Source organism: Notolabrus celidotus, chromosome 21 (genome assembly GCF_009762535.1).
Source record: "Notolabrus celidotus isolate fNotCel1 chromosome 21, fNotCel1.pri, whole genome shotgun sequence".
Taxonomy (NCBI): domain Eukaryota; kingdom Metazoa; phylum Chordata; class Actinopteri; order Labriformes; family Labridae; genus Notolabrus; species Notolabrus celidotus.
Window position 1 is genome coordinate 10,842,306 of NC_048292.1, and position 22,160 is coordinate 10,864,465.

At 41.0% G+C, this 22,160-nt stretch overlaps 3 protein-coding genes across 6 annotated transcripts; 1 reads left to right on the top strand and 2 right to left on the bottom strand.

Moving 5' to 3' along the window:
• Window positions 1–928: 928 nt before the first annotated feature.
• tmem209 (transmembrane protein 209) lies at window positions 929–8,652 on the bottom strand. 3 transcript variants are annotated; one of them, XM_034673618.1, is made up of 14 exons: window positions 8,539–8,652; window positions 7,945–8,102; window positions 7,773–7,831; window positions 6,307–6,668; window positions 5,967–6,171; window positions 5,696–5,871; window positions 5,514–5,585; window positions 5,274–5,370; window positions 4,422–4,547; window positions 4,195–4,292; window positions 2,987–3,101; window positions 2,676–2,773; window positions 1,887–1,960; window positions 929–1,669 (listed from the first exon to the last, which is right to left on the bottom strand). In XM_034673618.1, the coding sequence occupies exons 2-14, from the start codon at window positions 8,082–8,084 to the stop codon at window positions 1,615–1,617; spliced, it is 1,677 nt and encodes a 558-aa protein (XP_034529509.1). In that variant the 5' UTR covers window positions 8,085–8,102; window positions 8,539–8,652; the 3' UTR covers window positions 929–1,614. The 3 variants fall into 3 exon arrangements, with proteins under 3 accessions (XP_034529509.1, XP_034529506.1, XP_034529507.1); XM_034673615.1 differs by having other exon boundaries at window positions 8,471–8,588; XM_034673616.1 differs by lacking the exon at window positions 8,539–8,652 and adding an exon at window positions 8,285–8,415.
• Window positions 8,653–9,929: 1,277 nt separating this feature from the next.
• prdm4 (PR domain containing 4) lies at window positions 9,930–16,277 on the bottom strand. Of its 2 annotated transcripts, none has more exons than XM_034673817.1 (12): window positions 16,207–16,277; window positions 15,842–15,905; window positions 15,471–15,586; window positions 15,154–15,342; window positions 14,266–15,042; window positions 12,384–12,533; window positions 11,917–12,035; window positions 11,741–11,826; window positions 11,508–11,635; window positions 10,856–11,392; window positions 10,587–10,755; window positions 9,930–10,482 (listed from the first exon to the last, which is right to left on the bottom strand). In XM_034673817.1, the coding sequence occupies exons 3-12, from the start codon at window positions 15,583–15,585 to the stop codon at window positions 10,131–10,133; spliced, it is 2,622 nt and encodes an 873-aa protein (XP_034529708.1). In that variant the 5' UTR covers window position 15,586; window positions 15,842–15,905; window positions 16,207–16,277; the 3' UTR covers window positions 9,930–10,130. The 2 variants fall into 2 exon arrangements, with proteins under 2 accessions (XP_034529708.1, XP_034529709.1); XM_034673818.1 differs by lacking the exon at window positions 16,207–16,277 and adding an exon at window positions 16,064–16,181.
• Window positions 16,278–17,587: 1,310 nt separating this feature from the next.
• Window positions 17,588–18,579, top strand: LOC117805286 (achaete-scute homolog 4-like). Its single transcript, XM_034673964.1, has 2 exons — window positions 17,588–17,869; window positions 17,962–18,579. Exon 2 carries the CDS (start codon window positions 17,963–17,965, stop codon window positions 18,446–18,448), a length of 486 nt encoding a protein of 161 aa, XP_034529855.1. The 5' UTR covers window positions 17,588–17,869; window position 17,962; the 3' UTR covers window positions 18,449–18,579.
• The last annotated feature ends 3,581 nt before the right edge of the window (window positions 18,580–22,160 follow it).

A 22,160-nucleotide genomic window follows, 5' to 3' on the forward strand; every position in this document is an offset into this window, starting at 1 on the left:
GCCACTTGGAGAAGGGAACTGTGGGAAATAGTGTTTCCAGCGAAAGAGGACGACACTAAACTACAAAACAAACGCGATTTATTCCAGAGTTATCCCTGAAATAACATTTTAATTCTCTTAGCAATCATATTTCTTAAAATAAGCATTTCATGTATGAATTTTGCAACCAATCCCCCCTCTTAGTGTTTGGATTAATTACACCAGGATGCACCAAATCACATTTAATATTCAATTTTTGAAGGGCATGCTTCCACATCTTGTAATTCATTCACACTTTGTCTTCATGAAATTATGTTGACATCATTTGAAATGTTCAGTCAGCCTCATTGCACTGCCTTGACGTTGCAGTAGCTGTATAGGACACTGCATGACATTACAGTGCTCATGTGGTAGATATGCAGTATGTCATGAGATATTGTGACCAGAGGGGGGTCAAATCCTACATTACGTACTATATTGCCACCAAGTGGATGCATATAAAAGTAAAAAATACGTGACAGGATGTGCAATGAAACTAATATTTACATTTTTTTCCCCATGCAATAACTTACCTATCTTTTATCAGATAGAAGTGTACATAGTGTGTATGCATCTGTAATAGTTGCCATATTTTATTTTATCTTATTTTATTCTATTCTATTTCACCTTTACCATTGCTATTATTATTATTATATTTTTTAACTATGTTAGTACATTGTTGTATTCCCCTGCCCCATGTTGTAAGCTCCTGTAACAAAATAAATTCCCCCAATGGGGGACCAATAAAGTATATCTTATCTTATTTTATCTAAAGGGGTATAACATAAAAACAAAGCCAACCAAAACAATGTTTGACATGCAACAAATGGCCGATTCATGAGATCAGGTTTTAACAGCACTCACAACTCCCTTCTTAAGCTACCTTCATCCACAAGAAACAAGACTTTAGTGGTTTTCAGGCTTTTATTTTTGTACCCATCATGTATCAAAAGAATCAATATTGAATTTCCTTTAGTGTTGCACTGCAGCCTAGCTCTAAAGGAAATTGTGTAACTTCAGAATACTTCAAAACTCAATTATTGCCTTTTGCTTGTTTTTCCAATTTGTGTAGATGACTTCAAGCATGTCAGGAGCGTCCCTACAACAGCAGACATTCATCAACTACAGGAACAAAAAAAAAAAAAGCATGCCAGCATCTAAAGGATACTGACTAAAAGGAACAACAAAAGTCCACACACACAGTGTATATGCACTCATGCTAAATGGCTCTAAGCCCTTTACTGTCCACATCATAACTCTGAGGTATTTTATTTACAAGGCTGCCATGCTAGTACATTCTCATAATACAAAATCAGAACATCAAACAATGTTAAAAAATACAGCTTTGCATTTTATCATAAGCACACTGTGGTGAACATACATGTGTTTATAAAAACAGTAATGACAATACAGGATGTTTGCCAATTTGCCCATCAAAATTGAGAAAATATCAAAATATGAAAGTATTGTCTTTCAAAGTGAAGTGCTTATTTTCCATCATGCCCCTGAAAGAGCAGCTCTTAACTTGAAATAGTATTCCAACCAGTGTTTCCAAACATCCCTTGCAGGTTTCTTCTGCTTGGAAAAGCAGGAGCATCAGCCTTCGAATATCCACAAGATGTTCACCCCCGAGAGGCCAAGATTGACTCTCCTGAGAGAAGCAAGAGAAGCAATTTCATTATCCTACATGAGACAAGCAAGGTCAAACTCATCATGTCCAATCAAAAATCAATCTGCACTCAGGTTGTATGACCTTTTCACTGAATATAAATCAATACGCCATCATACCACAAAACGGCACATACTTGTGGGAGAGATTAGTCGAGCCGGGCCAGCATTTTATAGGATTTATTAGCAGAAGTACTCACCCAAGCATCCCTGACTCCTTGGTCTTAATGACGTAGAGGAACATGAGGATTGTGTGGAACAAGTTGTTCCTGCCCTGTAATAGAAATGGAGATGGGTTCTTGTTATTGCTCTGTAAATGTTACAGCTGAGGAAGACATCCTGAAACCACTTTTAAATGAGCTGTCTGACGTGTTGTTGGGAACACGGTTGCTATGAAGAACAGATTGAACACACAGAAGTAAGTCGATGTGTAATGAGCGAGATAATGTATAATGAGTGGGTTGTTATAGTATAGAGACCCCTTACAGGTCAGATCTGCTTCAACAACCCACATCATCCTTTACATAACAAGGCCTAATCCAGTGCACCTGCAAAAACAACAATAATCAATAATCCAGAGGAGTAATCAAATCACTGGATAAACCATGCTTAACAGAATAAACAATACAGGACTGAAGGAGTTCAATTCTCTCAGCTTGTCAGAGAAAGCTTTCATGGTTTCAGCTTGAGCCCAAAAATATTTGTATATTTCTTTTTGTAGATCTGAGCCACAGGACCATGTAAGACATCAAATACTGACAGGATGCTAAATATAATTTCTATTTTGGATTATACTACCTTTGGCAAGTTCAATCCTTCAGGGAGTCATTAGAGATGATTTGATCTTAGGTTTTATTTACAACTTGGAAAGTACAAGATAACAAACTTTAAGAGAATATATTTCTTGGGACTTGATTTTACGTCAGCATGGGTCAAATAAGAGCACAGTGTTTCTGTGAAATCCTGAAAAACAGGTTGTTTTGTGTCACCTTGGGCAGGCTGTAGATGTGTCCCTGGTAGATGAGCTGGTAGTGAGGGGGGGCGGTGCTGCTTTGGTGGATGCAGAACAAGTTCTCCTTGGTGACATCTATGAGAGTTAACACAAAAACCAACATAAGAAAACAAGCTTTGTCTTAGCTTTAATGTGTGTGTGTGTGTGTGTGTGTGTGTGTGTGTGTGTGCGTGCGTGCGTGCGTGCGTGCGTGCGTGCGTGCGTGCGTGCGTGCGTGCGTGCGTGCGTGCGTGCGCGTGCGTGCGTGTGTGTGTGTGTGCGTGTGTGTGTGTGTGTGAGATCACTTACCAGGCTTGTCTGGTGTGTGGCTGAAATGCTGTGAAGTGAAAGTCTTCCCGTCTGGGTATTTTGGGTGCGGGGGCAGTCGGGAGTCCAGGTAGGTGCAACACATATGCATGAGGATCTGGAAGGACAAGTCAAGTATTAATGAGGTATCTGGCTGGTGATCCTACATTAATGAGGAAAGCAACCCACTCTTGTGTTGTGTTGGCAGCACAGATCCTGAAGGCAAAAGACTAAGAGGCAAACTTTAACATGTGCTGTTGTGTTGTTTTGAATTCACTGACTTGCATGTGTTTGAGAAATGAGAGAAGTTGTCATGCTAAATAGCTCCAACCTGAGGAGCCTGCTTTGACTGGTTTCATTTCTTCCACAATTCTTATTTATATTAGAATCCAAAGCCTGACTACGGTGACCCTGAAGTCCCAAAAAGTCTTCTTTTTTTTCCCCCTTGTACTCACAAGATAATCTCTATGGGAGCGTCTTGCCTCCCTACTTCAATGTTGCAATTTGAAAACTGACTGATTCATGATACCACTCCTGTGTTTGACTTCCTCGCTAGTTCATAAACTCTGTGCAGGCTTAATCAGAAAAACAAAGACAAGAACATCTTGTTGAACTCTCAAGTGTTACCAAGAATGCCTGTGATCAGCACCAGTTGATTGTCTGGAATAGTCTGTTATGGTTCAGTCAAAGCCGTTTTCTCTGTTTTCTATTTAAAGAGCAACAACTGAGTTTCAACAACAGAATTTTTTTTTAGCACTTACTCACAACAAACAGCTCAGAGACGGTCTGAAAAAAATGTTTGCAAAACTTGACAGAGTTTTTATCAAAAATGACTAATGGCATTTATAACTGGCAACAAAATGTCATGACCCATTTATCGTTGAACTAATTTGAAAGCAAAACGTTCATAAAAGCAGGGATGACAGTTTGTTGTGTTTTGTGCTCTTTTATAGAAATCAGAACATCTTCAGGTTTTCTCTGAAGATTTTGGACACTGGAAAAATTGAGATGTCCGTATGTTTCAAAACATACTGACATTATGTACACCTGAGGATTAATGGATTAATCAACAAAATAGTGCTAGATTAAGTGATAATAAACTTGCTTGTTGCAGCCAAAACAAGATTAAGGACCAAACTTGGACTGGCACCTGTTCAGTGACTGTTAGACCGTAGCTTAGTGTGTGTGTGCATGTGTGTGTGTGTACTAACAGCACAATCAGTAGGGAGGTCTGTGTCCCACTTTCTGTTCTTCACATCACCACCGGCATTCCAGCGAAAGGAGCTCATGCAGCCGCTGTGGGCCAGCTCTGACATGAAGAGAATAAACACACATAAGTGATAGGCCCCAGCTTCAAAATGCTTTCACACAAGAACACAGGACATAGTTAGCGGTGTCCATCACGTGTCTGGCACAGTTATACTGTTAGTGAACCTACCTTTTACTCTGTCCACTAGATATTCCTGGTTGGCAGTGATGTCCAGATACTGAACAATAGAGTTCAAAGTGGGGATGGACGAAGCTTTCATGACTGCTGCCTGTTTCAGGCTGCTGATGCTGGCCTCTGGTGGAAAAAGAGTGCAAAGAAACAAACATCAACATTACAAGAACAAAACAAAAAAAAAATGGAAGTATTGTAGAGAATTCATCAAAGCTTTCCAAATTTCAAATGTGTGCTTTAAACGGCCTTAAATGAACTACTTTGCCGTCACAAATTATACTTAAGTGGTATATAATAGTGTTTCTTTTTTGAGAAAATCTAATAATTACAAACCTCCCCACAAAACTAACATTCATCTAACGGAACTCCATTAGTTCTCTCCATTATCAATCAATGTAGCTCTTTTTTGTCCAACAAAACATTTTAAAACCCTGAAAGTTCCAAAAGGAGGCAATCTTACTTTGGATCTATTTCCAATTGGAAGTAAGACAAGTAATTATGTTGTGAAAGGTTATTTTTATTCCTTAGTTTTTAACACAATATGAGAGTTGTGTGGTCCCTGATTTTGTGAGTATTGTATTTATATTTAATATTATATGTATTTTTAATGTTTAATTGTTTTTTTAATACATATATTAAGTGTTATTTGTAATGCTATTTTAATTCACTGTGCAGCACTTTGGTTAACTTTGTTGTTCAGTAATTTGCTATATGAAATAAAGTAAACAGACTGGACTGAATTGGATATTTCTTTATGGCACACATGTATGTTTTATAGTGTGCTGACATGTATTGGCATTTCTATTTAACTAACACCCATGTTTCATGTTCTCTCTACGGTTGTTTTACCTCCTATCTGGAGTTCAGGGCAGCCCATCCTCCTGAGCTGGCTGTTGACTGAGTCTATTTCTTTAACCAGGGGGACCAGGATGGTGTCACTGATCCACTGGAAAAAACACAAATACATTTGTTTTTGATGTGTATTATTACTCAAATCAAATTTGGGGAAGTATATAAAATCAATTTCAAACTTTTGCAGATAAACAGCTCCTGCAGTTTTTACATCTTTTATTATGTTTGAAAACTCACATTTCTGAGCTTGGCTGTCCAGCTGTCAATTCGGTCAACAACAGGGCGACTGGTTGTGATTCTGGCCCACACCTACAGAACAGGAAGGGTAAAAATGTTTAAAAACTAATGCAAGTCATACACTCTACTGAGAGGGGACAAATTAATTATTAAATGCTGATTTAAATGTCAAATTTAAAGACCTCCTCCGCAGCCTGTTTGGAGCCCAGGTCTGTCTCATCTTTGTGGGCAGACGGAGCCTGAGAGCGACAGGCCGGCTGGTACAAAAACTTCCTCAGGCTCTGGGCGTAATCTCCCACTGAGCGGTTATAGTTCCAAAATGTTGGGCTGTGGTTTGGAGACACAGACTCTGGACTACCTGCAGAGAGCAGCATATGGTTGTGATATATAAAAAGGGGTTTATTCAAAAGATTGGCAAAAGCTTAATAAAAGTAATCCTCTGGTTAAATGTACCCAGCTGGCTGCGGTGGCTTTTCTCTTCCTCTGTGCGGAGAAACCTCTCCAGGCTTTTCAGATCCTCCATGTAGTCCTCCTTGCTGCCAGGGGAGTTAAAAACGGAGGGAGATGTACGATATCGAGCTCTTACGCTGGAGCCTTCTGCTGGTCCAATGCTGCTGGGGTAGGGAGATGAGCCTGGGGAGGGACTGTAGTTCAACACCTGAGAAAGGAAGAGTACATTAACTTGACGTGATGCTTATGTAATATTTAAGCCAGATCTTTCAGAAAAGCACTAGGCTAACCGTACTCTTTTCTAGTTCTGAGAGATATCATTCATGTTAGTGACAAACAGTACCTTTCCAAAGGCCACTGAAGGGGAAAAGGCCCCCCCTGCACTGCCTGGGGTCGATGGGTTGCTGAGAGGAGGGCTGTACCCGGGTACACAGCTAGGAGAGAACTTGGGGCTGGTGGTGGCAGGCCGTGAGGGGCTGAAGCTCAGCACGCTTTGGCCCTGCAGCGGAGACGCCTGAGCTGGAGCCGGAGTCTCCTTTTTCTCTGGCTTTTGGGGCGGAGAGGCCTGAATACTTGTATTTCTCAGACCCAGAAGGCAGTGCTGCTGAGGTGATACAGCAATGGTGGAGGGAGCCATTGTGTACTTGAAATATTTCCAGAAGTCAAAAAGAGCATTGAGGCTAAAGAGGGAGGCTAGCACCAGCTCTGTGGAGGAGCACACATGAGAAGGACACTCTGAGCAAACAAAATCAAATTACTCACATAAGCGTCAGTTACTAAAAAATAAGTTAAGAGTTGAATTTAGTATCATGTGTCATATAATTGGTCATTTATGTTGAGCAGAATCTGAAATAAATGTTACACAAGACATCACTAGAATGTTCCATTTTCCTGAAAGTTGCTTTTGGTAGGAATGGTGTAAAAACTTAACTTTTTTCTGCTGGGTTTGGAGAAAATGTCATAATACCCATCTGTACTCATCAGTAAGTGAAGTAATTTGAGACTATTGCGAAATCTCTGCATTTTCCAATGTCTTTGTATCAAGCAATGTTATTATTCCCCTCGTTCCCGTTATGATGGACCAATCATAGCTAGTCTCCAATCCTCTGTCCTGACACACTGTGATGGACCCTGGACAATCTTGACTCTGTTACATGTCACTTTATACTGGACAATGACCACCACTGTGCCTTCTCTGTTTTTAATAACTATTTATTACTGCCTATTAATTTCAACTCAATAGTTTAGCTGCTCAATTTATTCAATATATATATATTGCAACATTTGCACCCTATACTACCTCACTTACTGTTTAATCTATTTATCTATTCCCTCCATTATCCATATTTAGTTTAGTTTAACTCATATAGTCAGCCCTTTCTAGTCTGTCCTCATGTTGTTGTTTCGTCTTGTTTTTATATTCTATCTTTGTTGTCAGTGTATTGTTTGTCTGTTGTTTATTTGCACTTGCACTGCTTTGCACATGCCATGTGAGAAACAAAATTTCGTTCAGCTGTATACAAGCTATCCAGATGAATGACAATAAAGTTGAGTTGAGTTGATTGGTTAAAGGGCAGCCCCTACCACGTCCTCTGATTGATTATGGGTCCGGCACTATCATGACTGCATACACCGATCTGTGTTGGGGGGCTAAGGGGAAATCTGGATGGGCGGGATAGTGTTGACATTCAAAGTCTCTCTCTCTCTAAAATGATGTTTACTCTGTGACTACCAACAGCAGCTTTCAGTGACAGATTAAATCAAGTCAAACATTCAGAAGCAAACAAAGTAACAGAAGTGAGACCTCACCAATGTACCAGATAGGCCAGTAGGTGATGTTGTAGTATCGGCTCAGTAGTTTCCCTGACCTGAAAAGCAGACAGAAAAGACACACTGATGTCATCGCACTGTGCCATGATTAGGCAAAAGAAGAGATGAACAAAGTTAATTCAACACAAGGACACAATATTGAACTACTTACATTTCAGTGTAAATCATGCCAGCCAACGACACATTGAGCACAGCCCATGCCAAGACAACCTGCCGAGCCTGTTCCTCCCTCCTCATCCTCAGCGCCTTGTCGATCATGCTGGGCATCCCCTCCTTCGCCGGGGTCAACATCTTCACAGACGGTCCAAGCTGAGACAGGATCAATAAGAGCACCAAGAGATGTGAGAAGCTGCTAGCAGACCATGTGCTTCATTCAAGAGATGGGAAGTGTGTTAAACTACACAAATAACAAGCGATGTATTAGAGAACATCGCTTTCTTGAAGCTAAGCATCGTAAAGACAGGAAGGAATGACAAGTTAATATAACTCACGGCTAGTGGTACAGCACAGTTAGCAAACCTGCTAGCTGAAGTTCACTAGCTTACATTTAAACAACAAGTGTTTGTTTACAGAGTCAATTTGACCGTCGTGGTGCGCAATATATAAAACAGAATATTAAACTAAAGTGAAAACAGATTATTCAAGTTCTGTGGTTGGGAAATACTGATATTTCATACCACGCTAAGGTGAAGGATAACCGCGGCGCTGCATATTTCGTATTTCAACCGGATGTTGTCAAACTTACTTCCGGGTTAACAGTGCACTCCTTCTTCTTCTACGGTGGTGTATAGAGGTAGTTGTCATCCTAAATAGTTGAATTATCGCGCATGCCGAGCAAAGCTGCCAATGTTGTTCCCAGTAAACCAGGGTGTCAAACTAATTTCAATTCAGAGGCCACTTACAGCCCAAGTTGGTCTGAAGTGGGCGTGACCAGTAAAATCATAACATAATAACCTATAAATAACAACAACTCTGCATTTTCCCCTTTGTTTCAGTGCAAAAAGTACATTCTGAAAATGTTCACATTTAATTAACTAAATTCTACAAAAACAGCTGTTGTATTTTTTGCCATGATGAGTCTCATAGCGGGCCCAAATATTTTTAATAAGCCCTGAAACCTGCTGCAAACACACCAAACACACAGGTTACCCATTCACCTGACACACAGAGTGTAATGTTTACATCAAAAGACAGATAGATTATAATAATGAAGAAGGTAAAGTTGATTATTGTGGACCCCTCAGCTCCAGCATGAACAGTTTGCTTGCTGGATAGTGTTGTATGCAGGGGTGTAGTGCTAGTGTTAGTAGTTAGTGGATCATCTTATAGTGCTCTAAAAAGTCTTTATGAATTTCAACCGGAATATGCAAACAGAAAAAAAAGGGCCGTTCAGGTGCGCTCTGTCAGAAATATGATTTTATGCGACCCCCAGAGGACAAATTTTAAATAGTAGTTACTTTTATTGAAAAATTGCAGTTAATGTCTTCTTTGTAATATTTTCACTTTGCAAAGTCGTTCTGCGGGACGGATTGAAACCTCCCGCGGGCCGCATGTTTGACACCCCTGCAGTAAACCATGAAATGAAACATTAAACATACTGAAGGTCACCACAGTGTGCTTTGAGTTGAATATTTTCCCACTAACAACTCATTATTTCACCTCTATTTATTGTAAAAATGTATTTCGGATATTATTATTTTTCTCAGGTTGAAATGTTTTGTATCTTTTGATGTAACAGTTGACAACAGAACAGCTTTCATTTTTTATTTACTAAAATATAATGCAATAGATTGGATGGAGCTATACCGTTTTCACATGAACAGTTGCACAATGAACATATTATTAATGACCACATTCCTGATTTCAAGATCCTGTTCAAATTTACACATTACATAAATGTAAAAAAAAATCCTGTTTTTAATAAATAAAGTATGAACTCATAAGCCATGAGGAATTACATATCAAAAAGGTCTAGATCAAGAAAACGGCAACAAAAGATTGGTAATGTACTACAAATGAATAGTAGCCTTGCACCCAAAGTTAGTGAATGAGTCAGACAATTAAATAAAATAATGAAAGATAGCTTATGTGAAACCATTAACCATTAACAGGCCTGAGTTAAAGGAAGAGAGTAAATAAATACAAAGAGATCTTTATCAGTTGGCAAAGATTATTTTAGCAGCGATTACATCCTCGATGAGAGACAAAACATATGTTTATTTGATGTTGTATAAGTCAAAAATTGAAGTAAGAAAATGACCTGGATTTGGCAGAAACCATCAAATGATCATAAAGTAAATAAATAAACAAGACAACTTAATAAGAGGCACAGTGTTATCAATGAGGGGGCGATGGGGACTTTTCAGAGTCATATCCTCCAACGTCTAATCCACAGTCTTCATTACTGGCTGAGTCAACCAGTCTCTCTCCTCTTTCTCTAGCATCCTCCTCCTCGTCCTCCTCTTCATCTTCTTCCTCATCCACGTCCTGCTCCTTCCGGGACGCTCTCTCCGCCTTGGGCCCTTTGCAGATCTTAAGGTGGCGGGTGAGGTGGTATTTGGTGAGGAACGCTTTGTGGCATTTCTCACAGACAAAGTCTCTGCGGCCCTCGTGAGAGTTCATGTGTTTCTTCAGGTGGTTGGTCTTGAGGAAATGTTTGTGGCACTTTGGGCACTGTATCCGGCGTTCACTGCGGTGAAGAAAGAAAAGATGAGGGAACGGATTGCAAAAGCCTTATTTTACTGGGTAATTAACATTTCATTGTATTACATAGAGAACTATTAAGTTACTTACTGCGTGTGAGAGAACATGTGTTGTTTCAGGTCGTGTTTCCGGATGAAGGCTCGTTCACAGAGGTCACACTCGTGCTTCTCTGCTCCGGTGTGGATGAGCATATGTGATGCCACATGGGCCTTCTGGGTAAATGACTTCTCACACACTGTGCATCTGTAGTTCTTTTGACCTGTTAGAGACAAAAGTGTTAGAGAGTGCTCCGTTACTGAAACTGGGGTTGAGGTGGAAGTACCTTTCTGCAATTTGATACATTTTTACATTTTACACACCTGTGTGGATCTTTAGGTGCATCCTGAGGTTGCTGGGGTCACTGAAGGCCTTACTACAATATTCACACTTGTGCGGTTTCATCCCCACGTGCCCCATGAAGTGCACGTTGAGCTTCGTGGATGTGATAAAAGCTCTGGAACACATGCTGCACTTGAATTTCTTCTCCCTCGCATGACTCTGGCCTTTCACTCTGGGTGTAATAGCATCAGAGTTCCTGATACCGTCACCCCTGCTGCTGTTTTCAGTGTTTGTTTGTCCTGCAGCGTGGGCAGTGTGGCAGGGCCACGGGGACGAGGAGGAGCTCGACGTCCCATTCGTCAGCTTCTCTTCCTGGTGGCTGTGTTGCTGTGATTGTTGCTCTTGTTGTTGTGGTTGTTGTTGCTGAGAGTGGTCCTGCTGGGACGGGCTGTGGCTGTGTGGAGGCTGGTTTTGGCTGTGGTTGGAGTTGTGGCTGCTCAGATGAGACTTCAACTCAGAGAAGGAGGAGCACTCTTTGCCACACTGGCAGATGTGGCCCTCGGGCACCTGAGGAACACCTGAAGAGACACAAAGGATTGAGTAAGATCAATAGCTGGATGACTGTGTGAGTTAGAGATCAGCGTAGTGTCTTCAAAATCAGGACTGGACACATTAATGTATCGGTCATCTCACCCAGCAGCCTGCAGTAGTCTCTGCTGTAGTAGAAGAGCAGCTCCTGGTCTGGGTGGATCTCTCTGGTTGTACAGAAGAACAGTTTACCGTTGGCAGAGTAGGCCACCAGATTCTGCTCCTCACGGGTCCTAAATACACACACAGCCAATTAGAATCATTACTTAACACATCCTATATCTTGTTCCCCAGACAGGCCAACAGTTCTGATGATGAACCTCACAGCTCTGCCACACCTTGCTTTGCAGACGAACATCATCCAGTTGCACTCGTTTTCATCTGTAGTAACGATGTAGAATTCCAGCACGTTGTTGTGGTACATCTGAAAGAGAGAGAAGCTGGTTCATCTGCGTATCGTGCTTTAAGCTCTGACTATGAGAATCAGGCTTCAGCAAAAAGCAAATGCACTGACCTTCCATACTTGTGGAGAGTCCTTTTCTGGCCAATCAGAGAGGTCCACATTGCTACAGTGCTGGCCTACCATTGGTCCAAAGCAGGTCCTTGGAGGTATAATGTCCCGTGCAAAAACTCCTGAGAGAGGCATGAACACATTTCTCAGCAGTCTAATCTTCTCTATTCTTTTTTTTTTTATCTCTTCACATAAGGCATCATATTTAATTATAAAAGTGCATTTACTGTAGCAAGGCTGTAAAATGTGTCTCAATGAACATGTTTGGATACATAAAATGTCAAATAACACAAAAACAAATTCTAGATTATAATCCAAACTGGGCTCAACGTTAACAATGAGAGAAGACAGAATAGACCATACGCCAGATGTCTCACTGAAGATCTCCTACATACAAACATCATATTTGACACAAAGAAACATGCAGTCCTTTCTTAACAGGCTCTAAAATCCTACCACTGATTTCTTACCCAGAGGTTCGTCAGCTACCGAGATGCGTAGACACAGTGCACGCGGCAGAGAGAGGCGAGCTCGGCTTTGGATGGGAGAGTCAGGGATGAAGGTGACCGGGCCATGCTCTGGGCAGTCTGAGGTATATGAGCGCTCGCATAGTGTGCACCCTAGAAGAGTCGGTACAGGAAAGATCCGTGTATCATGCTGGGTAATCACGTAATTTGCATTGTTTTGTGTCATTATTAGGAGTGGTCTGATACTGCCTATATATGGTATCAGGTATTTGCGATGTGTCAATGCAGCAATCTGATTACATGATTTATCAGCCTAAAAAAATGCTTCTTCTTCTCCAGACTAGAAATCTGAACAGCAATGTGTTGTGTATCTTATAACTGTCTCTATCAACTAGCATTTTAGAACAAGATAAAATAACTAGTGTCCAGTATATTATTGATAATAATGAGCAACATACAGGGCTGGTGTAGAGCACAGGTTCCCATACTTGTCAGCCCGCAACCACTAAAATACAGGTGCCAATGACTTGCGACCCCCACTGTCCCTCAAAGTGATTTAATGTGGCTTCATTTAGCTGGTCTGGACAAAATTAGTCTTCCTATATGAGCATGTGGCTGTGTTTCCTGTGCCATTATGAACTAACCTGCTGCTACTGATGCTTTTAATAATTAACTGTTCACTAACTCTAAACTTAGGAGTCATCTGACAAAAAGAAAGGCAGAAAACTCATTACATTTTCTATTTTCGAGGTTTTATTTCAAGGCTAGCTGCCAATTTTGTTGATATTTTTTTACTATAAAAGGGTTAAATGTACTATTTTTGGATAACTTAAAAAATAAAACATTCACTCACGACCAGTGTTGCCAACTTAGCGACTTTTTCTATATATTCAGAGAGTTTTCAGACTCCTCTAGTGACTCTTTTTCAAAAAAGCGACTAACAAAAAAATCTAGCAACTTTTTCTGGTTTGAAAGGAAGACTTTCTCAGGCTGACGTGAAAGCATGTATCATTCTCAACGAGCGGGTGGATGTTGCTGTGAGTCTCTCCTAGCTGCAGTCAGAGCAGGCAACGTTCATCCCTCAGCATCCAGACTGCAAATGTATCACACATGTACAAAGACACCGCTGGCTGATCCCGCCTACTGTCTCTTTATGGTCCATTTAGATAGTTAATGTAGATTGTGTACAACAAAAATGTAGAAAATGTTATGGATGAAAAATTTCATGTTTTACTTTGATTTGTTGTAGGCTCCTAAGTGTTATTATAAACATATTCAGGGTGTTTTTGACTCTCTTTTTGTCTCTCCCTCAATGTTACACGTCTCTCCTCCAGCACCCATTATAATTTAAATTGTGCAAATTAAGTGATGACGTCATTTATCGACTTCTAGCGACTTTTTGAACAGCCAATAGCTACTTTCCTCACTGAGGAGTTGGCAACAGTGCTCATGACCCCCCCATTTGTGTCTCGCGACCCCCAGGGGGTCCCAACCCACACTTTGGGAACCCCTGGTGTAGAGGGTTATATTCATTAAAGCTGGCAAAATGTTTGCATCAGTTCTTGTTCGAATCAGGCATTTCAAAACTGGATTTTTTGGCATCTAGAGGCCACTTCTACCAGTAAAAAAGCATGACATGAAGCCGCTTCATGTTAGAAAATAAGGGCTTCTCAGACACTCTGTGGCAGATACAGGAGAGGCTGGAAGTTTCCCTAAGTGTGATAGCACAGCCGTCAAAATCATTGTTTTACATTTCTAATATTGCACTGATTTTGGAGAGGTACTCTCATGTTTGATTCCAGTTTGGGTATTAAAATAGCTGTCTTCACAAATAAGATCATTTAGGTGTTTTTGTTTAATAACATAATTTCTAATGCACACTCACAGATGGTGTAGGCAGTGACCATGTTCTCCTTGTTAGCAGCAGAGTCCTCTAGCTGTAGTGTTGAGTTCACCAGCACCAGGTTGTTCTCTGGCCCCAGCGACACTTCCGCAGTGATTGGAGACACATTCACAGCCTCCAGCCCCATCCCAGAGTGTCCATGGAGCGACACTGGCTCCAGCTGGCCCTGGCTGGCCATGGAGCCCGTTAGCACCACGCTCACAACCCCTGAGTTCAGCTCTCCATTTGTGTGGAGCTGCTCCCCAAGTCCTCCTGCTCCACCTCCTCCACCCCCACCGTTCCCCACTCGGCCCCCCATGTGATCCGTCTCCATCACCACCGGAAGTTCAAGCACAGGGGGCCCATGGAGGGGCATCACGCCACCAGAGGAGTCCACCCCAGTCAGACCCTCGTGAGGCTGAGGCTGCCTGCCCCCTCCAAGCTGCTGCTGGGTGTCAGACACCGTCACAACCCCGACCCCATCAATGTTTGCAAGCTCCTCTCCCATCCGGTCAGGAGACATGGGGCTGCTGACGCGAGACTCCATGGCCAACCCTGTTGAGTCCAGCTCATGGGCGCCAGTCTGGTGGAGGTCTCCCTGGGCACTGACCTGTCTTGAGTCCATGGGAACCAAGCCTTGCTCCAGTGGGCCTCCAGGGCCACTGTAGGGGTCCAGACCTGAGGGATTATTGCTGGCAACAGATAGGGTACCATCCATATTAAGGCTGCTGGGATGAATGTACTGAGGTGGTGGACGGTCCGCCAGATAGGACAGGATACCTACAACAGGAATAGAAGGGAGATCTAAAATGCAGCTGCAACAAAAGCTATGGATTACGGATTATAATCCAGATGAGTTATCTCTGATCGCACACACAAAACGTACTCCACCTGGCAATATGTGTCGGAAGTAGCTGCTCTCCAGGTGGGGGTAAGGAGGAGGCGGCAAAGAGTAGTTCCTCTCTGGCAGGCCACACATCACTCCTCTGTCACTCAGTGGACCCATGGGGAGCATCAGCGAGAGGGCAGAGGGAAGGGAGCCCAGGGAAGGACCCAGGCTGGGGATGGCCACCGGCATGCCTACACAACAAAAAAACATGGACACTTTGTAAAAGGATATTATGAATATAGGAGTTTTAAGTTCTAAAGTTGGTCTAGTTTGTTTGACAGCTTGAGCAGTATCGCCGAGCAGGTGATACCATCGTTACCTGGGGTGGGGATGGGGTTGTGTGTAGGGGAGGTGGGCAGACCCAGGTGGCTGGCACTCACTGAGGGCACACTGAGCTGGTCCATGCCCACTGGACTCAGGTTCATTTCATTCATCCTGGAGAAACAACATCAGTTACACTAGGACTGCGCATGAGCTAGCAGGTTGAACAACATGCAAACAGCTGACTGTTGTGCTTTATAACTGCTGTATTAGACACAGTTAGCAGTTGGAAATAAAGTATCTGTCATGTTGCTGTCTGCTGTACTAATGAACAATGAATAAAGGATTAATTTAACCATTGTGAGTAACGTTTAGCCTACAAGGATACACAGACAGAGCATGTTTACAGTGTAAGCTAGGTTAACTTACCTGAACTCAACAACTGTTGTCCATCATTGATGATGCTGATGGGGTTCTTATTTTACTCTTCCTGCTGAATAACACAATATGACATATCGACTAACGAATCACACTTTTGTTTAGTGTGAACAGTTAGCATGAACAGTTAGCATGTCATTACAATGAATTCGTCTAGTTTGCTAAACATCATCCTGTTTGGTCCAAATGCTAACATTAGCTTTGCTCACTTACGGCTCCGAAACTGATGAAAACAGAGAATTATGATGTGATACAGGCAGCGAGAAGTACTGCCATACGGCGGTACGTTAGCGTTGTCTTAAAGCAAATCCTACGCATGTTTAGAACAGAAAGAAACCTTGAAAACAGCAACATACCAACACAATGCCTCCCTGAACGGGGCCATGACTGTCACTGCCTCCAATGCGCATGCGCACTGGAGCTGAAGGCTAGATCATAGTAGTAGACTGTAAACAGGATTTGGCTGTCTATGATAAGATAAGAGATAAGATCATCCTTTATTCGTCCCCTATACAGTCTATGTTCGTCCCACAACGAGGGAATCTAAGTGTTACATTACAGCAGCAAAGTAGACAACGCAAAACAGTATAAAGCACAAAAGAGCATATGTAGCAATTATTAAAAAGTTATCAGCAATTACAATTAAAGAAGTAAAAATAAGTATATCTTATATACACAACTAAATAAGTCAATTTACAAATATCTGCAAAACCAGTGACCCAGTCAAAAATGTGCACAGCCTTGCAGCATATGTACAGAACAGAACTGATAGATGGATATTCTATTTTACCTTTATCATTGCTATTATTATTGTTATTATATTTTTAACTATGTTAGTACATTGTTGTATTCCCCGGTTCCGTGTTGTAAGCTGCTGTAACACATAAACAATTCCCTCCAATGGGGGACCAATAAAGTCTATCTATCAATCTATCAATCTATCAATCTATCTATCTATCTATCTATCTATCTATCTATCTATCTATAGAAAGACGGATTGCACAATGGGTCAGATTTCAAAATCTCAAGATTCTCAGAAAGAAAAATTGATTTAAGATTGTTGATTGACGAAAGGGGCTCAAAAGTCACATAATTGCGTAAGCTTATACTTAAAAAATAGCTAGGAGGAGGAGGGGGGGGGGGGTTATGTTTTGTCATTTATTGACATAAAATACAGAAGGTCTATAAGGTTTAGCTCGAAAACAAAGTGGCATAAACTATGCATTGACTTGGGGCTAGTATCTTTCCTTTATTTTGAAATAAAATATTCCCAACCATATACTGGTAATTAATATTTAAAATGTATGTAAGGATTAATGAATTAAAGTCAGTTATTATAAGCACCATAGACCGTAAACAGGGTTTAGTTTACCATGGGTCAGATTTCAAAATCTTGAGATTCTTAGAAAGAAAAATTGATTTAATATTGTTGATTGACAGAAGGGGCTCAAAAGTCACATAATTGTGTAAGATTATACTAAATTTTAAATGGCAAGTTAAAGAAAAATAATAGCCAGGAGAAGGGGGTTGATTTCTGTCATTTATTGACATAAAATACAGAAGGTCTATAAGGTTTAGCTTGAAAACAAAGTGGCATAAATAAGCTAATGCATTGACTTAGGGCTAGTATGTTTCCTTTATTTTTATATAAAATATACCCAACCATTTACTGGTAATTCATATTTAAAATGTATATAAGGATTAATGAATTAAAGTCAGTTATTACAAGCCTATTGTATGCTTTATTATGAGAAATGCTTGACAGACAGGAAGGAACCGTTATGTAAACAGTGTTATCTTGATGAAGTGGCTGCATCTCCGCCCTCGATCACACCCATGCTTGTAGCCTAAAAGGACAAAAAAAAAAACAAGTTGTCACACAGACTGACAGAGTCCCGACTCAGAAGTTTCCACTCGCACATTATCATAATCAGGAGAGTCAATAAGTCACAACGTGGGGAGTTTTATAAAGAAAATCTTGCTCCAAACACGTGATGATTACGAGGAGCCACTGACAGGGTGAGTTCCACTGATTATAATTCATGATGCTGATATAGTTTTATATATTAAGCTGCTTTGTTATCTTACATATTCTCATATTTGATAAATAGAATGGACTCCATGGAGAACTTTTCTTATGTCCCCTCACTGACTCTCCACGGCCTCTCCATGGACACCGGAGGATCGCACTACAGGGATGCGCTTCGGCTTGGACTGCCCTTCCACCTTGACACTACATACCTCGAAACTGTGCACGGCCAGAGGATACCCTACAGACAAATATCATATTTCCCCTTTCACGGACCCCTGGGTGTTTGTGAATACTCATTCGAGCCAGCGTTCATCCGTAAAAGGAACGAAAGAGAGCGGCACCGAGTGCGCTGCGTAAACGAAGGTTACGCGCGGCTCAGAGAGCATCTGCCGCAGGAGTTTCAGGACAAACGGCTCAGCAAAGTGGAGACTTTGAGGGCTGCTATTGACTACATCAATCATCTGCAGAGCCTGCTGGATGTAAATGCGTCCGGGGTGGAGGTGACGCTTGGTGCCGTGCGTCAGTGCGCGCAGCAGCCGCAGAGGACAGAGTGCAGCAGTGACTGAAAATCTAAAACTGACCTCACCGACAGTGGGGAAATAGTTGACTAGGTTGGTTTCTTTTGCTTTGACTCTGCCTCTATCCATCTGATGTAACATTCATTCAACATTGTTGCTCGTAAAACAACCCAAAGTGACACAATTTCTTATGTCTGTTTTTTTCCACAAATCTCGGCGTTTATCGTGAAAATCCGGGAGTGATAGGATAAAACTACCTTGGTAATATCATTTGAATGAAGGCTGAATTAAGTATTGCGGTCATGATTATTTTAAAATAAATATTTGACATCTTTAGTGGTAGTGGTTGCATGCCTTGGGAAATGTGGTTATGGCATTGAAAACACTAAATTACTAAAAATGAAAAATGCAGAGATCAAAGTCTTCATTTGCTGCAAATTTTGGCCAAGTATGGACATTTCTGGATGTAATTCAGCAAAGAAGTTTCCATCATTGTGCAAGCAGTTACAACAAAATGTTCTTTATATCCTTTAACATATGAACAAGTGACAAAGTGCTTTACAAAAACATTACAACATATACTCAAACAAAAGTTTAAACAGTGTTTAAGGTGACCACCAAAGTCAGGTTATCAAAAAGGGAAAACTGAAGATGCAATGAAGGATTAATTCTTTTAAAAAATGGGACAAGTAAAAAGTTGAGTCACACTAAATTCTTGTAATAATTATTATACCCTTTCTAACGTCTCTTATTCAGGAGGTTGATGGTTTAATCCCCGTTTCTTCAGTCATATGCAGGAACCTTCCACCGAACTCTAAATGACTCCTTGTGACATTGTCAGCAGTGTGTGAATGTGCATGAATGAAATGAGTTAATACTGATGGTCCCTCACTGTAGCATCAGTTGGCATCAGTTTGTGAATGAGGAGCGAATTGGTGAATGTGAGAGTTGTCTCAAGTGCTTAGAGTGGTTGGAAAGAGTAGAAGATCACTATACAAAGATAAGTCAATTTACAATGTATCTGATATGATTATATGAGGATGTGAGGGTGAATACCTAAAGCACATCAGGGGCTCATTTGGTGACATTCTCCAAGCAGAATATGGCAAGAAGTAGCTGAAGCACTGAAAGCATGATTAATAAACATTCCTGTAAGATCAGTGTAGCACTTGACCGAAAGGCATCCTTAAATATCTGTATACTTCTATGTACATGGAAGAAGTGTAGTGAACCTGATCATTGGTTTCACACAACACAGACCTCTCTCAGTAAATGTACTAATAGAGCAATCTTTGTGATGAACAGTCACTGACTATACAAACATGATAAGGCATATTGCTTATCTTTATGATTAACATGCTGATGTAAAATAATTTGCATGTGTTTTATGCACACAAAAATGATGCTCCCCAAGAGCTCATAAATTCTATCAAGTTTTTCAGTCACTGCGCCTTCAAACTTTAATATACATATGTATGCAATCTAACACTGGTTACATCTCTCAGCTTACACTCAGCGGTGGTTCTGGGGAGGGGCTAACAGGGGCCAGTGCTCCTGTAAAACTGAACCTTGACCCCCCTGTGACCCCCCTTCACACCAAACAAATATTAAAAAAGCTTTGGTATCGCGCTAATGTTACAGGCGGAACACATCCGTGTGGCACTTGGTTCCAGTCCCTTAGAGCGCTAAGGGACTCATGTTGAGTGTAAACAGCCAAACAGCTGCTGTCAGTCTGCATTTTGATATAGTACACAGTAGTATATATGTCTAGTATACAGGGATGCAATGATGTTTTGTCAGTTTGTTCTCAGCCAGTCCTTGCCCTTCTCAGTCTCTTTTGTCAGGGTTGAATGTGTCCCTCTGACAATACCCTTGGCCCCAGCCTGGCCCCCCCAGTAAAATTAGTCTAGAATCGCCACTGCCTACACTAAGCTGCACAAGGGTTTTTTGTTGCTTCTGGACACATCTGCAAAAATGGTCTTGCTTTTTAATCACAGTATCCATGAGAAAAACATTGACTTCATTCCTTTTTTTTATTTCATCCATGCTGATTTTGTTTTTGTCTTTGCTGGCATCTTTAATATTTTTTTTGCTGGTATTGACCTGTCTGAAATAAAGAAATAAAGAAAAGTAACACAGTAAAAGATAAGAGACCTACAGAAAAAAAACATTATCCTTTAATATTTAAATTAGAAAACCTTAAATGAATCAAACATCATGCTTATCTATCTCACTTGATGGATTAAGAGACTCTTTTTTTTTGTTATGAAAATCAAACCGATTATCTTTTTGGTTAATGTAATGTGATTGCTATAATACAGTTGTACAGGCTTTGTTTCCAAAAGCACAGAAATGACATCCCAAACCAACAGTGTCAATCCTGCAGAGAGTCTAATCTTATTGTTTTTAGTTACCTGAGAGCTCTTCAAAGACCACCTACCTACTGTACTGTCTCAGGGTTCTCAGGAAGTTTTTCTCTCCTAATAACTAAAGGAATGCATTTATCTGGGAGCCCTCAGCCTCCCCCAAAACACCTCCTCCTTCTGCACCCTATTTTTGTGTTTACACATCCCACCTCCGCTGACCTGCACGGAAACAGCATTACTGATACCCAGTCACACCAAGACCACAAACTGGTGGAGACAAAAGTAAACATGATATTGTATAAGAGTAAAACGAATTTGGAGACCAGCAGAGTGCAGTGTAAGTGAACCATGCTGGTATGGAAGAATGGCATTGACAACCACAAGGGCATGACATGCTCCTAACAGAAGGCGTTTGCCTGTGCAGTTTGTGAATTAGAGATGATAATTAGCGAAGTGCTGGTACCCGGGGCTTGATGGTTCAGTGGCTCTGAAAAGATAGAGAACATGAAGCTACTTAAAGGAAAGCATCCGCCATAATGGATGTTTTCTTTCCTCCTGCACACAGGCTGATTCTAATCTGATTCCTGCAGAGATTTCATGCAGGAATTCTTCTATTTACTGGAAGAGCTGCTGCAGAAGGAGGGATGGGATTCATTGAAAAAGACAGATTAGAACGTCATGCAATTTTCTGGATTATTCTATTATCTGGATTGCATCACATATTGGAGACCTTCAAAATCTCAGCAATGCTTTCCACTCTGGGAAATAAAATTTGAATCAAATGTTGAGGGAAAAACTGCACCTTTTTCAGGACGATATCTTCTTTTTGCAAGAGATGTAATCTGCGTTAATAATGTTGCTCTCTGTATGTAAGGCTGCAGATCTTTGCAACTTAGGAAAAAATATTTCCTGCAAACATGTGTGATGACTTGGCTAGATAAAGTTTATCAGCTGAAGTCAGATCAGAGTGGGACCACCGGGAGAGGCTGCTGGGACGTGTCGAGACAGAGAGAGCCCACATTCACAGACGGAAACGGAACGACTGTCAGTCACACATTATGATGAAGGAGTGTCCCCTGCACCCAGGAAAAATATACCCTTCTTTAAAACAAATACCACTTTCCTTCTTTTGTGCCTACTGGAAGAGCAAACTTGGAATATCAATGCTGAAATATGTTACTCAGCATATATCAAGTGGTGTAATCTATGATCTGTTGATCTAAGTGCTGCATAATGCCAACAAGCTTGAATGTGTGCTTAAATCCAAACTGTGACCTACACCTGATAATGGACAAGATTATCACATAGCGGTAACAGAAATATAGAGATAAAGTACTTCATCGCAGACTCAGTGACTCAGTATCACCTTAGATCTCTATTTATCTTTTTTAAAC

Excerpts from the sequence above, each read along its gene's own strand:
- prdm4 (XM_034673817.1), bottom strand. The coding sequence starts at position 15,585 with ATGAATGAAATGAACCTGAGTCCAGTGGGCATGGACCAGCTCAGTGTG. Across the intron at positions 11,827-11,916 it reads ACTCTCCACAAGTATGGAAG|ATGTACCACAACAACGTGCT; the intron begins GTCAGTGCATTT and ends TCTCTCTTTCAG. Across the intron at positions 11,393-11,507 it reads AGACTACTGCAGGCTGCTGG|GTGTTCCTCAGGTGCCCGAG; the intron begins GTGAGATGACCG and ends GTGTCTCTTCAG.
- tmem209 (XM_034673618.1), bottom strand. The coding sequence starts at position 8,084 with ATGTTGACCCCGGCGAAGGAGGGGATGCCCAGCATGATCGACAAGGCG. Across the intron at positions 7,832-7,944 it reads GGCATGATTTACACTGAAAT|GTCAGGGAAACTACTGAGCC; the intron begins GTAAGTAGTTCA and ends TCTGCTTTTCAG. Across the intron at positions 4,293-4,421 it reads TCTAGTGGACAGAGTAAAAG|AGCTGGCCCACAGCGGCTGC; the intron begins GTAGGTTCACTA and ends TCTTCATGTCAG.
- LOC117805286 (XM_034673964.1), top strand. The coding sequence starts at position 17,963 with ATGGACTCCATGGAGAACTTTTCTTATGTCCCCTCACTGACTCTCCAC.